Genomic DNA, 14,893 nt, shown 5'->3' on the forward strand with positions numbered 1-14,893 from the left:
ATGACTTGTGGACTTCAACTCCCAGAAATCCTCAGCCAGGCACGCTGGTTGAGGAATTCTGGGAGTTGAAGTTCACAAGTCATAAAAGGGCCAAGTTTGAAGACCCCTGCTCTAAAGAAAAATGGAATGACTGTAAAGAAGTTCAAGTAGATGACACCTGATAGGGCAACATCACCAAAAAAGGAGCAACAGAATAGATAAACTAGTTCAATTATTTCCTGGAATGGCTACTAAACCATTTTTTTAAAAAATAAATCTCTAGAAGATTCTATAAAATTTAAGTTGTTTCCATCCCTTATACTATGAAATTTAAAAAGTTCTATACTATTTAAATCAAGCACACACAGACCAGAGAGGTTGATCAGTTTCATTATTAACTCAATTAGAAGTTTTTCTTTGTAGATTGTTGATAATGATAAAAGCTAGGACTGATTTATATAAACACTGCCTTTAGTAAAGAAACATAATCCTGAATTAGAATTTTTTTTTTAACGGAGAAATTCTATTCACGAAAGACCTATTGTGGTCAAACACTTTTCTGAAGACTATCAACAATTTACATCCTAATAGTGACATCCTAGTTATATGTATGCAGTGGAACATATTCCCAAGTATGCTCCCCAAAAATTGCAAGCTCATCTTGAAAAATAAAGTAGGAGAAATATACAAAAAACTAATCCCTACGTTCTCACTGGAATAAATGTACATGGCTAAATGTTATTCTCATAAAAGAGAAATGCATTATATAAAGGGAGTTAAAACTAAAAACGTACAGCTTGGTTATGGTTTGTTTCTTTTAGGTCTCTAAGCTGAAGGATAGTTTTTGCTCCGCTGTTTAACATTCATAGTAAGGACAAAGACAAAGCAATCCATTTTGTTCACTTGCAGCTTTGAACTCAAGAAAAATGGAATGTTGTTCTCATATTATTTCCCACTCCCCCCCCCCCAAAAAAAACTTTAAGTGCTGATTGTGTGGGATTTGGAGATTATGTGCAATTGCATTACTGGGGGCTGGAACAAGTAATTTCTGATTTACTACAGCAGAGTCTAATCATAGTGATTCTTTTACTAACTTTGGCTACACCTATTTCACCAAGAATTCTGGATTCTGCTAGACAAGAAGAAAGGAAGAATTTTCATGCTGTAGTTAAGTCTCTTCAAGCAACTTAGTCTTTCTGAGAATTGATCCATGTCTCTATCATTCTGTAGCATAACTTTCTGAAGCTTTGATCCTGATTGCAGGCTTTTGCTATGATTCCTGGTTTTCATCTCTGCCAAAGTCACAATTCTCACAACTCAGTTCTAATATCCAAGCTTGGAGGTGAAGAAAGGAACAAGGAATTGCCCCTGATTTAATGCTTAAATGGTACAATGTTAGACATAATCCTGGAAAATTGTAATATTAAACTGTCATCAAAGCCAGCCAAAATGTATAAACTTTTGAGGTTCATATATGCATACATAAATCACAATAATTTTTTAAAAGCACTTCCATTGGGGAAAATGTTGCATAACCTTCATTTATATTATATTATAAAATAATATAATTTCTTTAATTATCCTTATATATTGATGATTACTCAGTGTCTACAAAATAACTTGAATTCCATAATTGACCATCCCCATTACACATATTCACATATACTTACAAATATACTTTTCAGAGGCAAAGCAAAATGGTTTGTTAACTGCAGGATGTTTTTCAGGGCAGAAAATGCAAAACTAAATAATTAAATAAGGGATATATATAGACAATGCCAAGAGCATATGTCTACTGGCTTGAGAACCAGGGTAAAGATCATTTTCTATTGCATATTTCTTCCATTCCAGAAATATATACACATTTTGCAAAACCTATCATTCACTTCCATAGGAAAAGCAACAATAATATCTTGACTTTTTTGGGAAATCTGGAAATGTTTGCATACAAGGTGCACTACAAATGAGAATCTGTAAGTAGCTACATATCCCCAACTACCAGTCTGAGTAGTCAATAAAGCACTTTGAAATCCTTAGATGAACTCTGCTTTGGATGAAAGGCATCATTGCTGCATTAAATCATCTGTCTTTCTGGTATGAGAGAATGTGAAGAATGACAGATGTAGACATTCACGTATCAATGTTCTGTTCTAAATTAAGCGTGTTGCTATCTTTCTCTGATCTCTAAAGCTGATGGTATCCAAGGATGATAGGCTATCAGTTGAATCTGAGCAAAACCAGAGGCATGATTTTGGATAGACAGAATATTAAGGAAAAATACAACAAGTACCCTGGTGTGCCTCAGTTTACTACAATATAAAATATTCAGGTTTGTTAAATAAGCATAGAATAGTAATGACATAAGAATCAGGTAAGTATAGTGGATGAGGTATCAAGCTAGACACTGGGAATCTGTGGATTCTAGCTCTGCCTTAGGCACAAAGCCAATTGGGTGATCTTAGGCCAGTCATTCTCTTTCAGCCCTAAGAAGTAGGCAATGTCAGACCACTTCCTTGCCAAGAAAACTGCAAGGACTTGTCTAGGTAGTTGTCAGGAGTCAACACTGACTCAAAGGCACCCCCCCCCCCAAGCCATAATCTCTTCTGTCAACAGGAAAGCTTTTCAATTTAATTCTTTGGCACTACTAAGAAGGTAATTTTAGTGGGACAACACAGGAACAGTGGGGGAGAGGCAGCCTGAAAGTGAGGGTTATATTAAGCTCATGAAAGAAGATAAATAATCATATATGCCTTTATTTTTGAGCAGGATTACTTATCAATAAACATCAACACTTGGAGCAGGAGAAAGCAATGCTTGTCAATCTGGAGAGAGAACATGCATTTAAAGACCTGAGTAGACTGCTACCTTTTGTGGTTAGACACTCATATTTCATGTTATTTCACATATCTCAAAGAGATTTGCCAGTTTATTTATATTCAAATCACAGTTCCTTACCAGTAGAACATTTAGATAATAGCATTATATACTGTACATTTCCTCCATGCTGAAATGTAAAATAGGCTGTGACAGTCATAAAACATGACATGACTTTCTTTGCTTGGAGAGGGAAAGTTTAGAGGATGTTGAGTATTGATTAAAAGATATAAGTAGCTCTAAGGATTGTTTTGGTAAGAGGTGTGAACAAAGATAAAGGTGCATTCACTGGTTTCAGCTCTGGTGAAGAGGTTTTTTTTTTTAAATCCCTAGGGTCCAAATAAAGGAAAGGATTACAAGAATGCTTTCTGCTGGGAAAGGACAGTGATGAAAGAGTTAAATTAAGAATATCAAGTAAAATGGAAACTAATCAAGGAGAGAACCAACAAAGAACTAAAGAGAAATTTTCTGATGGAACAATTAATCAGAAGAACAACCTACCTCCAGAAATTGTGGATGCTCCATCACTGGAGGTTTTTAAGAAGAGATTGGACAACCATTTATCTGCTTAAGCAGAGGATTGGACTAGAAGACCTCTAAGTTCCCTTCCAACTTTGTTATTCTGTTATGTATATAATAGCAACCATAAACTCATGAATAAATATACACAGGAGCTTTCATTGCTTATTAAAACACTTTGTACACCAGAAAAGACTTGCCTTAGGTCTTTTTGTTTAATATCTATTGATATATGGTGGTGTGAACTAGACAGATAGAAGATAGCTCAATTATAGTATGTCATCAATTACTACTTCCCAAATCAATTTCATAAATATAAATAACGCCAGTAATTCCTCATTCCATAGGTGTTTATTTGAATTCTTTTTTCTAAGTAAGATGCCTTACTAGAAGCATTTGAAATGTGGATTTACAGGCGGCTGTTACATATAAGCTGGGTTGATAAGATCAGAAATTAGGTGATAAGCCGCCTAAAATGAAAATTAGAATATTTTGGACATGTGATGCGACACCCAGAAAAATACGGCATATTCCATTTAATCCTCCAGGGAAAGATTAAAGGCAAACGAGGTCCAGGCAGAAGAAGAACATCTTGGCTTCAAAATCTAAGTGACTGGTTTGGACAAAACTCAGCAGCACTTTTTCGTGCGGCTGCTGATAAAAATAGGATCACCAATATGATTGCCAACGTCCAATAATGGACATGGCACAAGAAGAAGAAGAAGAAAGATGCCTTATGTTCATAGCATTATCACAATCTATTCTGGAAGTTACATGATGCAGGGAAAAAAAACCTCAGCCTAATTTGTACTGTAAACCACACTTCGTAGAATAAAATTCCTGATTACACTTTCTACTAAGCCATAAATTTTAGTAATATATAAAAATTACAGTGGCTGAGCATGCCTGGCAACTAAGTCAAAACCAAACAAATCACAATATAAATAAGTGTAACATATAGTTTAATCCTAGTGTCTATATTGATTGTATCACATGGGAAATATTCCATGGAAAGTATCTAACATAGAATAAAACATAGCACATTTAATGCTCTTCAACCAGTTCCTTAAATGGCTGTAGATATGAAGGGTGCCTAGATAGACAGGATCTACTTCCACTATATTTATAAATCTGAAAAATCGTATCAACTTCAAAAGTCCATGCAGCCCAATGTTGGTCTGTATTGAATGACTATGAGTCCCTAGGGATTGGGCGGCATATAAATTTTATTAATAAATAAATAAATAAATAAATAAATAAATTTACCAAGAAAGGACTTTTAGGTGATCATCCTAGGCCACAGCAGCTATGTTTTATTATTTCTTATGACACCATATTCCTATCTACTTATTGTATCTTGTGTGTTCATTTGTTTATACTTAGAGGTTTCAGCGGAATCTGGTAATTGCTGATTCTGGTCATACAGAAAGAAGGTATGTTAATAAATTTATAACTGAATGTTTATCCTAGTGAGGAAACAGTACAAAAACAACAGAACGTGGGGAGCAAAGAGAGAAACAAAGGAAGAAAAATTCTACAGCACAAAGCCCTTGATAAAATCAGACTTTGTGATGCTGAATTCAATTTTAATAAAAAATCAACTAAAGTTTTAAGTAACAAAGCTACTGTGATATATTTTTTTCTAAATGTGATAAAATGTAATAAAATGAAAAGAAAATCCTTCCAGGAAGGTAACAATGCCCTTCAGTTCTCCTGAATGCAGCTGCAGGCACAGGAGCTGTACAACAGCCAAACAATGCCTGTGGCAATTTCTATTAAATGACTGTCTTATGCATCAAAGCATGTCTGATTTATGTTTCAGAATCCCAAATATTAATTAGTACTGTACAGTTGCTGAATCAGCCTATGCCAAGCTTCTTCTTTCTCCCACTCAAAGCTTTTGCAATACCTACAAGTGTTGTTTCTCTGATCTGTGAGTATTTAACAGCTCTGCCAATCTGAGTTAGTTGCTGTGTGATAAGCATCATAGGAAGTTCAAAATGGCAACTGCAGAGATCCAGTTTGTAAAAAGATTAATTAATATCACTCCATCTGGATATTTTATAGATTAAAAGAGGCACTGGACAAGTCCTACCAACTGCTTTGTACCACAGGGCTTCTCAGTGACTGTGAGGAGAGCAGAACCCCCAGTACATTAACACAGAGCTTTTCTTTTTGTTAAAATATTTTCAATTTGTCCCATCCCCACTGCAGCTTAGCCTTGCAGGAACAGTAATCTACAGGATGCTGCTGCTGCCATCTTAGTGCCAGCTGCCTTTGAGTTACTTGCTTCTATTTGTAAAATGACCCAGCAGCACATGCTACTTAACATTATTAAATTGTGCCAACATTCTCCCCTATCTACAGAGCATCTTGGATGAAGATTACTAGAACATAAAGAAAAGAACGTTCAGCAAATACTCACCAACTAGTTTTAGCTCACTAAGATTTTTTTTTCCTGGTATGGAGAGTTGCTCCAAAGTCCTCTATTGCATGTTGTATCAGCCTGACTCACACCTGTTATTCAGTATAGTTGGATCCTATAATCTAACTTAACCCTTGCTTGAATGCTAAGCAAAGAGAAGATAGTAACTAATGCTCCAATGATACAATTGACTGAAGAAAACACTACTTTCCAAGAGCAATGAAAGACTGAGATAGTTGCATTTTTCCCCTACCCATTGACTGTTTATCTGTTGAAGGACAAAAATGCCCCACCTTTTTAGGCTAAGGCAACAATTGGCCTCTGCATGGCAAACCAGGGGCTACCAACAAAAGGAAAGCATGGCTAGAACATAAATAGAAACAAGATGTAATTTTAATTTACTTTAATTTAATTAGATAGGGCTAATATTACTTTCCAGGGGCCATGATGGCCCAGTGGTTAAAGATGCTGAGCTTGTCAGTTGGAGAGCTGACAGTGCAGGTTTAAGTCCTGAGCTCTGTGCAATGGAGTGAACTCCCATTACTTGCCCCAGTTCCTGACCACCTAGCAGTTCTAAAGCATGCAAATACAAGTAGATTAATAGATACCACTTTGGTGGGAAGGTAACAACGTTCCATGAGCCTTTGGTGTATAGCCATGCTAGCCATGGAAATTATCTTCAGACAATCCTGGCTTCTTCAGCCAAGAAACCAAGATAAGCACCATGCCCTTGATATGACTGACAGGGAAACCTTTACCTTTAATATTATTTTCCATGTGTTTCATAATTCTTTGAGGAGACTGATGAAGGGTACCTCCAAACAAAATATATGTGTTCCATTTCTAAACCCAATTCAAGGTGCTAATACCTTTAAAACTCTACATTACCTGGGAGCTACATAGCCTCCAACTCCCTATTTCTGAATTTTGAGATAATCATTCAAATTATTTGGAAGGAAGAGCAGCATAAAATTAACTAATAATTAATTCTGCCTCTGCCTCCAGCTACAGCTTTTTTTCCAGAGAGATCCCTATAGTCACTTAGATCTTCTAATCTTCTGCAAATTTCTTATGATTTTATGTAGTTTTATCTTCATGGTAAAAAATGGATGTAGAGATAAACAACAAATGAGAGAGAGAGAAAGAGAGAGAGAGAGAGAGAGAGAGAGAGAGAGAGAGAGAGAGAGAGAGAGAGAGAGAGAGAGAGTTTTTAGAAGCACCAATTTGGAAATATGGAAAACAACAACTGAAGTTGTAATAATAAAACTAATAATTGCACAATGTATGCAGTAATATCAACTCTACTCTAAAAGAGCATTTTTAGTGTAATAGCTTTTATAATCAAAACTGAATACTACTCTTTCATGCATGATGGACAAGCATACTACTCTTTCATACATGATGGACATCTACATTGGTCAAAGAATTGACTGAAAGACTGGACTATTTTCACAAAACATTATTATATTCAGGAACGTACAAAATAGTTTTTTCTTACACAGAATTTTTGATCTGGAGTTTAAATCATTAAAATGAGAGACAGTTTCTGAATACAACTCATAACATACCCAAATATGATTTTACAGCCAGTATTTACAAAGTTTTTGCACACTGAGTCATACTGGATGTCATAACTTTTCCAGCATTAGTAAAAGAAAATGTAAACTATGATAAAATGGGACAGGACTGTGCCTGTCTGATTTATTTCTATCCATTCCTCTTTGGTAAATAATTTTATCAGTTTTTCCTTTCTAGGGAATTTCCCCCGCTGCTATGTAGTTTCCCATTAACCTATAAACAGACCATAGAGAAAAAGAAACAGGATTAATGATCTGTGAAATAGGTACACTACAGTGAGTACTGGCTAATCTTTGCTAACTTAGTCCAAACCCACTTAAACCCTGGCCAGCTTTTGAACATGATGAACAAAAGTGGATTTAGAATATGTTTTCTGGAGCTAATACAAAATGATTATGGATGCAAACAATTTGCCAAAGAACAAATCCTGAAATTACTGCTAAATATTTTTTCACATTATTTTAGTGGAAGAGTGATTACTGATTTCAATAAGTAATAAAATCATTTGACCTCATACTATAAAAAGTTAACTATCTAAGCATCATAGGAAGCAGTTAATATATTAAAAGCAACAGTTAAGTTTGTTTCCACCACAAGTTGCATTCATAATAATTGTAATCAGGGGCAGCCTTGAGCATAAGGATTATCTAATCTAGTGATTTTTAAACTTTTTCACTTTCAAACAACTATGCTTCAGTTTCTCTAAGGAGAGATCCTTCTATATTGCAATGTGTTCCAACCTACTCGCACTCAGTACAGAAAATGTTGATCAGATTGGTTGGATCTTGCTGCCTCCATTATCCACTCAGGAGAAATTCAGTCTAGTGGCTGAACTATCTTCATAGAAATGAAGGAATCCTTGATAAATTACAAAACTCATGGGTTCTTCAGAATACAACAGTAATTTACTCTTTTGACCTGTTTTAATAGCAAAGGAAAAGTGACATCATTTTGTAAATGTATTCTTCAGCATATTATGTTTCATATCAAATGTTCAGCTGAATTAGGAACAAACTAACTAGCTGTTGAACGGTTTACTTATAATTTTACATTTAACATTTACCTTATATTTATAGTTCATTTATACTTTGTTTTGTTGACAAGCACTATGAGAATTAGTGAAAAATTGTGAGGTTGCCTCAAATACACATTTAAAAAGTTAAATATGGAAACATTTACTGTAGTCTTATGATGCAGAATATTTATTTTCTAGATCATAAAAGCTACACAAAAATGTCACATTTGAGATGTTGCTCAAGGCAAGATTTATTGTAGCCAGAAACAGCTCTTGTTTGATTATATTTTTGAATTTTTCTTTGGCCTTAGAATCAAATCTCACTGGAACACAGTTTGACACATCTGGTAGGTAACAGGTCGTATACCATGGTCTAGTCTAGGATGTGGTATAATTACACACACACCCCCAAACATATCCTAAGGCATACAAACTGCATTTGAGTAACTGGGTCTTCAGAGCATCCCTCTCCTTATATATAAAAAAACATGTAAAGAAGGATTCCCTCCCCATCCCCAGTTTCTAGCAAAAATTATCCTTCTGGGCATTTCTTACTATTCCAAACATAGATGGTATCACAAATTGCAGCTATTATAACCAGTTATAATCTCCATTTTATTTTCTCTGAATTTTAATTAGTTCTTAGACATTTTTCTATTTCCTCTCAATCATAATAACTGAAAATAAGAAAAAAATAACTAAACTTCAAACATTTAACTTTCTCACTATAGGTCTCCTCCCAAAATTTGCCGGAGCATGGTAAGTTGGAATTAGACAACTATCAAAAGGAACAAAATGTCAAATACATAAACTTTTCCATCAAATAAGAACTGTTGTAGCTAGGTATGGCATTTTATATTTTAGAGAAATATTCTCTGATTACTATAAATAACTCTTGAAATATTAGAGGATTAGGAATTCCACACTGGCTATAAAAATCAAAAACCCACACCAAAGCAAACCTGAAAAACTTTATTCTCCTTCAGCTACTTACTTTTTTACACATAATTTCAAACGTGGGAAGCATAGAATATATATATATATATTACAGTATCATTTTTTATAAATTACAATAACTAAATAAAAGTCTGACCATTTAAAAACTATAATATGGAAATACACAATAAACTATATACTTATTTGGGGAACACAGAAACAAGTATGCCAGAGGTCCTTTTCTAGTTAGAATTTTTTAAAATTCTATTTTAAAATTTAAATTCAATGTTTTCATAAAATTCATCTTCCGAAGGCCAATGCATTTTACAAATAGTTGTGTACAAATTTCTATTGTTAAGTATATTATCTGATGTTTTTACAAATTCTAATTTGTCAAATATATATTTTTGATGCCACATAAAATACATAATACAAAGATACAAAAGATGAAGAATGCCAAGTAAGGGAATTAGGGGGAAAACATGTTTTTTCAGAGTACTAAAATATATTTGTGTTCCCAAATTGCAATTTGCAAGTGATACTGAAAAAGAGCCAAGACAGAATTAGAACCACCAGGCTGATGTACAATGGCCCGCTATTGAGCCATGTTTTAAAAAATAAGAGAGAGGGGTAGTAAAATCAATTGGAAAAAATAGATTTTTTCAATGCAATATGTGAAATAGAACTTGCATTTCTCTAGGAAAATTAAAAGAGGCTGGAATGAAATGCCGTTTTTAAACTACAATGTTCGGAACAGGGAAGAAAAAGGGATTTTTAAACAGAGTACTATTATAATGTCAGCCTACCAAAGCACCCATTTTGAGCCTCATAAAGGGCAACTATGAAAACATTATCTCTAACTATGACTTTATGAAATGCTTAGAGCAAGGGAAGCCAAGCATGGTAAAGTACCAAATTTAAATAAAGCACTTGCTACTTACCCTGTTGTTTGCACCATGATCAGCTCACCCTCCCTAATAATTCCAGTGCATTGTCTGAAAAAAATGGGAACTAAATCCTGGGGAAGCAAGCAGAAAGTTCCAGAAATCCAGAGATTTTAAATCCCTGCCCAAGATGCTGGGTAGTCTGTGTGTGTCTATCTTTAACTTGTAACTGATTTGGTTTCACATTCCATTGAAGTCCTGCTGGCAAATGCATTTGCACAGCTTACCAATCACAAACAGTCAGATCCACTCCCTTTCGCCTCCTCTCTCCCACCCCGTTACACCACTCTCCTGATTCCTCACTTTTGGAAAGCCCACGAAACTCCCTTGCCCCTGTGCTTTAACCTATCTCTGATGAAAGGAAAGAGTTTACTAATCTTTGCTATCCAAGCATAAATAGACATCATCAGGGCTTTGCAGTCAACAGTAAACTAACTTCCAAACGTGGCTGTCCAGGAAAGACATGTTCTGCTAGTAACATTCCTGAGAGCCTGCAGCAACAGAGTACAGGAACTATCTTGCCTTTCACTGTGTGCCTAATTCTGTAGGTTTACATCATAGTGTGTACATCACTTCTTAACCCCCAAATGAAAAGTTTAACATCCACTGAATTTAGGGTTAATAAGCCCTGAAATAATATTTACACATGGATGCCCAGCTGCTTAGGAAGGTCAATATGTAAATAAATCTATCTGAGATGAATAAAGTAACACTGGAGAAAGGGTATGCAGGAAGGAATGCAGGCTGACATAAAGTATAAAATGTTGCTGCTCCTGATGAAGGCAACCTGAGATTATCTAACTTTGTGGGGTTGTTGTTATGCTCAATTTTTAGTTGCAGACATAAAGTACATTTTTTTTGTTCTTGGCTGGGTTGTTTTTGTGGTTCCATTCGGTGTTAGTGTTGAAATTGTCTGATTATGTCATCCCAATGTAAAGCTCAACTTTTGATGACTCTGTGGACAAATCCCTTTATTTTTCTACTGTTTCTTCTTTTCCAGAGAGCAGTATGGAAACATGCTTGCCATTGTTTTCTTTTGAGATTTTTTCTGGGATTTCCTATAGTTTTTCATCTAACACTAGAACAGTTCAACTCAGCTTAGCTTTCTGAGGTCAAAGCTGCCTTGGTATGTTCATATTAAATTAATGAATTGTCTTCTGCTATGTCATAATGGAAGGTCAATACAACATAACCCTCAAAAGAAGCAATCCATGTGAGTATGAGTGTGTGAGAGTGAATGAGTGTGCAAAGAAAGGAAAATAGCTATCCTAAGATGACATCTGCCATTTGTTATAATTATTTAGTTAAAAATAGAAGAATACTAGGTTAATTGATCCAATATTTTATTGACAAAAATCTCCTAAATAAATCACTTTATGTTTCAGTATATTCCTACAAAAGCAATCCTGTGAGGTAGCCCAAAACCAAGATGGAAGGAATTATGCCAAATCACCTATTGAGCTTCCTGCCTTGAGAATGAACATGGGCTTGAATTTCTATCATTCAGTATCTTAACTACAAACTATTTAAACTGGCCATTTATTATAATATTTAAGTTTTTTTCTAAAAACCATCTAAGCCATTTATGAAAGACCATAATTCATCTTTGGGTATCTAACTCAGCTGCACAAACTTAAACTTTACAGTTATTTACTCTTATACATACATATTTTGTTGGCACAGAGACACGAGAAAAGAATTGCCAGCTAAATTCCAGGAAAAAGATAGATGAAATGTGATACTCCTGCCAGATCTATTATTAACAGTTCCTTGCTGACCTGCCTTGTATTAAAGCAATGATTGGCTGAAATCCTGCACACATTTTCCGAGGAGTAATTCCTACTGAATTCAATAAGGATAGTTTCTGAATAGCTTATGAAGCATGAGAGGAGACCATTGGATTTCCAGATATTGCTGAGTTAAAATTTCCAACATCCTTTCTATTTGCTAAGGAGCTACCAGCATTGATCTAATTTTTCCTAAGCAACTGGAAAGCCATTTTGGACAGAATAACAGAATAACAGAGTTGGAAACTTGGAAGTCTTCCAGTCCAACCCCCTGCTCAGGCAGGAAAGCCTATACTAGGGGTAGGCAACCTTGGCTCTTTTATGACTCGTGGACTTCAACTCCCAGAATTCCTCAGCCAGCCATGCTGGCTCAGGAATTCTGGGAGTTGAAGTCCACGAGTCATAAAAGAGCCAAGGTTGCCTACCCTGGCCTATACCATTTCAGACAAAAGGTTGTCCAAACTTTTCTTAAGAACTTCCAATGTTGAACACCCCGCAACTTCAGGATGCTAGTCATTCCACTCAATAATTTCTCCTTAGTTCTAGGTTGGTTCTCTCCTTGATTAATTTTTAACCATTGCTTCGTGTAGTGCCTTCAGATGCTTTGGAGAATAGGTTGACCCCCTCTTCTTTATGGCAACGTTAAGATATTGGAACACTGCTATCATGTCACACACAGTCCTTCTAATTCTTGCAATCATTCTTCATCTAGTCCTCTAATCATCTTTGTTGCTCTTCTCTGCACTCTTTCTAGTCTCAACATCTTTTTTTTATATCATGCTGACCAAAACTGAATGCAATTTGTGGTCTTACCAAGGCATTATAAAGTGGTACTAACACTTCACATGATTTTGACTCTATCCCTCTGTTAATACAGCCTATCAACTCTTTTTCAATCACCTGATACTTCCCCGGTATTCCAGGATTTTGAAAGATATGGTTCAGAAGTTTTGAGATCGTGTCTACCAGTTCCTTCAGAAGCTTGGGATGTAATCCATTCCTGGTGATTTGATTTTAACCTGGTTACAGTAGTTGTCTCTTCTTTTTCATATTGCTGGAGACTTACACAGGGTTCAAAGAACATTTTTCATTTTTATATCCCTGTTTCATCTTTTTCATTCAGCTATCTTTGAGACTACCCACTTGATGTCTTTTTAGGGCAGCTGATAGAGTCACAGCTCGCTTGTTGTCAATTGGTAACTCTAGAAAAAGTATGACTCTGCAAATATATATTGCATTAGAACTAGAAAATGTTAGAATCACAATAGTTATAAGGCTGATATAACTCTCTAATTGATGTAATAAATATCCATCTATCAAGTTTTAATTCATTAAGATCAAATGCATGCTCAAATATGAATTTTCTTAATGAACACTTTTCAGTAAGTTGGGAAACAAGAATCAAGACAGAAAGTAAATCATATGAATTATTAAGCTCCTGGAGATGAAATCTAGAAAAATATAAATTCATAATTGAAGCAGTTTCAATAAAAGAGTAACCTGGCAGCACATTGTATTTTTATTGAGTTCAAACCTTGCAACTTTTGCAATTTAGTTGCTAAACTTAAAAACTGTTTTATTAATATTTACAATTGAACTAAACTCAACATGTTGAACTTATGACAGAGGATTAATTAATTTCATGTTAGATTCTCCAATGCACACACAATACTTAATACTAACAAGAAAAATATTCAGTATATTGCTGCTCAATTCGTATGGAGAGGCCTCTATGCTTGGTAAGTAACTAATAAATACCACCGTTGCTAATTCTACTTTTTCACAGAGAATGATATTTGCGAAGCAGAACTCTTCCAGCAAAAACTCTTTTTTCCCTATTAAGTCTGAGGAAAAATTATTTTAACAATTTAAAGCTTTATATATAGTATTGGTAGAGAAGGAAATGATTTTTTTTCCTGAGCTAGTAACTTACTCCTTTCCATGTCACTTCTCATTTCTACAGAGTGTATAAAACTTGCTCTCCTCCATAAGTGACTATGTGAGGGAAGGTTTACTAACAACAACAAGACACAATTCATCTGGAGTCTCATATATACAATGCTTGTAATTTAGAGACTGCCACAGTTTATTTGTGCTTCATTCCCTGGAAGGATTTATAAGGATAAATTAAAGGCCTTGATTAGAAAGTGAGAACTTTCTTTTTTCTATATTTCTGTTTCCATTTTTTTTCTTCATAGATAAAATGGGGATCATTCTTTATACTGCTATTACTAATATCAATTATTTCTGGACACCATCCACAATTGCTTGCATTAATTACTGCATGAATAACTGAATTTAAAAATGATATTTCCTCTGAATTAAAATTTAAAAGCAAAAATGGCATTTTTCAAGAATAAATGTTATACGCTGTATAAAGAATATATTGAGGCATTTATTTCTCAGTGTATTGCTTGCTTTTCTAGTTTTTCCTAATTGCAAGAGATGGGTGGCAAATAAAACTAATGAATGAATGAATGAATGAATGAATGAATGAATAAAAGTCCCCAAGACTAGCAAACAGCATTAGCTTTTATATATCAGTGGCACACACACAAAAGTATTTTTAGTCCAAAGTGCTTGTATTCAACTATTGCTTCTATTTTTTAAGAGACATATACTGAAATCCATTTACTAATGACATTTATCCTCTTTGCTACATTTTGCAATAGGAGGTATAAATAGTGTGGACTGATCCTAAGAGTTCATCTCCTCCTAGCACTATAAAGTCCAGAAGAGTGAAAACATCTAGTTCCTTCAGACAATCTGCTGAATCATTTCCTTCTCCGATGATCTAACTGTAATCTGATAAAAAAGAAAATCACCAGAGAACAAT

The 14,893-nt window shown here is 34.8% G+C and overlaps 1 protein-coding gene across 28 annotated transcripts in view; it reads right to left on the reverse strand.

Annotated features, from left to right (window-relative positions):
* Positions 1-14,893, reverse strand: part of DTNA (dystrobrevin alpha) — a 237,063-nt gene that overhangs the window by 186,521 nt on the left and 35,649 nt on the right. For 4 of the 28 annotated variants that reach the window (XM_039333503.1, XM_039333487.1, XM_039333502.1 and 1 more), the window contains exon 1: positions 10,268-10,511. The exons of 5 other annotated variants lie outside the window; for them this stretch is intronic. In XM_039333503.1, the coding sequence (XP_039189437.1) occupies positions 10,268-10,284 (17 nt within the window). In that variant the 5' untranslated portion in view covers positions 10,285-10,511. Of the gene's footprint in view, positions 1-10,267; positions 10,520-14,893 lie in introns of those variants that run through there. 19 more of the 28 variants (XM_039333486.1, XM_039333484.1, XM_039333491.1 and 16 more) reach the window with 11 other exon arrangements.

The sequence above is a fragment of the Crotalus tigris genome, unplaced genomic scaffold, assembly GCF_016545835.1.
Source record: "Crotalus tigris isolate CLP2741 ecotype Arizona unplaced genomic scaffold, ASM1654583v1 scf7180000024506.7606697, whole genome shotgun sequence".
NCBI classification, from domain to species: Eukaryota; Metazoa; Chordata; class Lepidosauria; order Squamata; family Viperidae; genus Crotalus; species Crotalus tigris.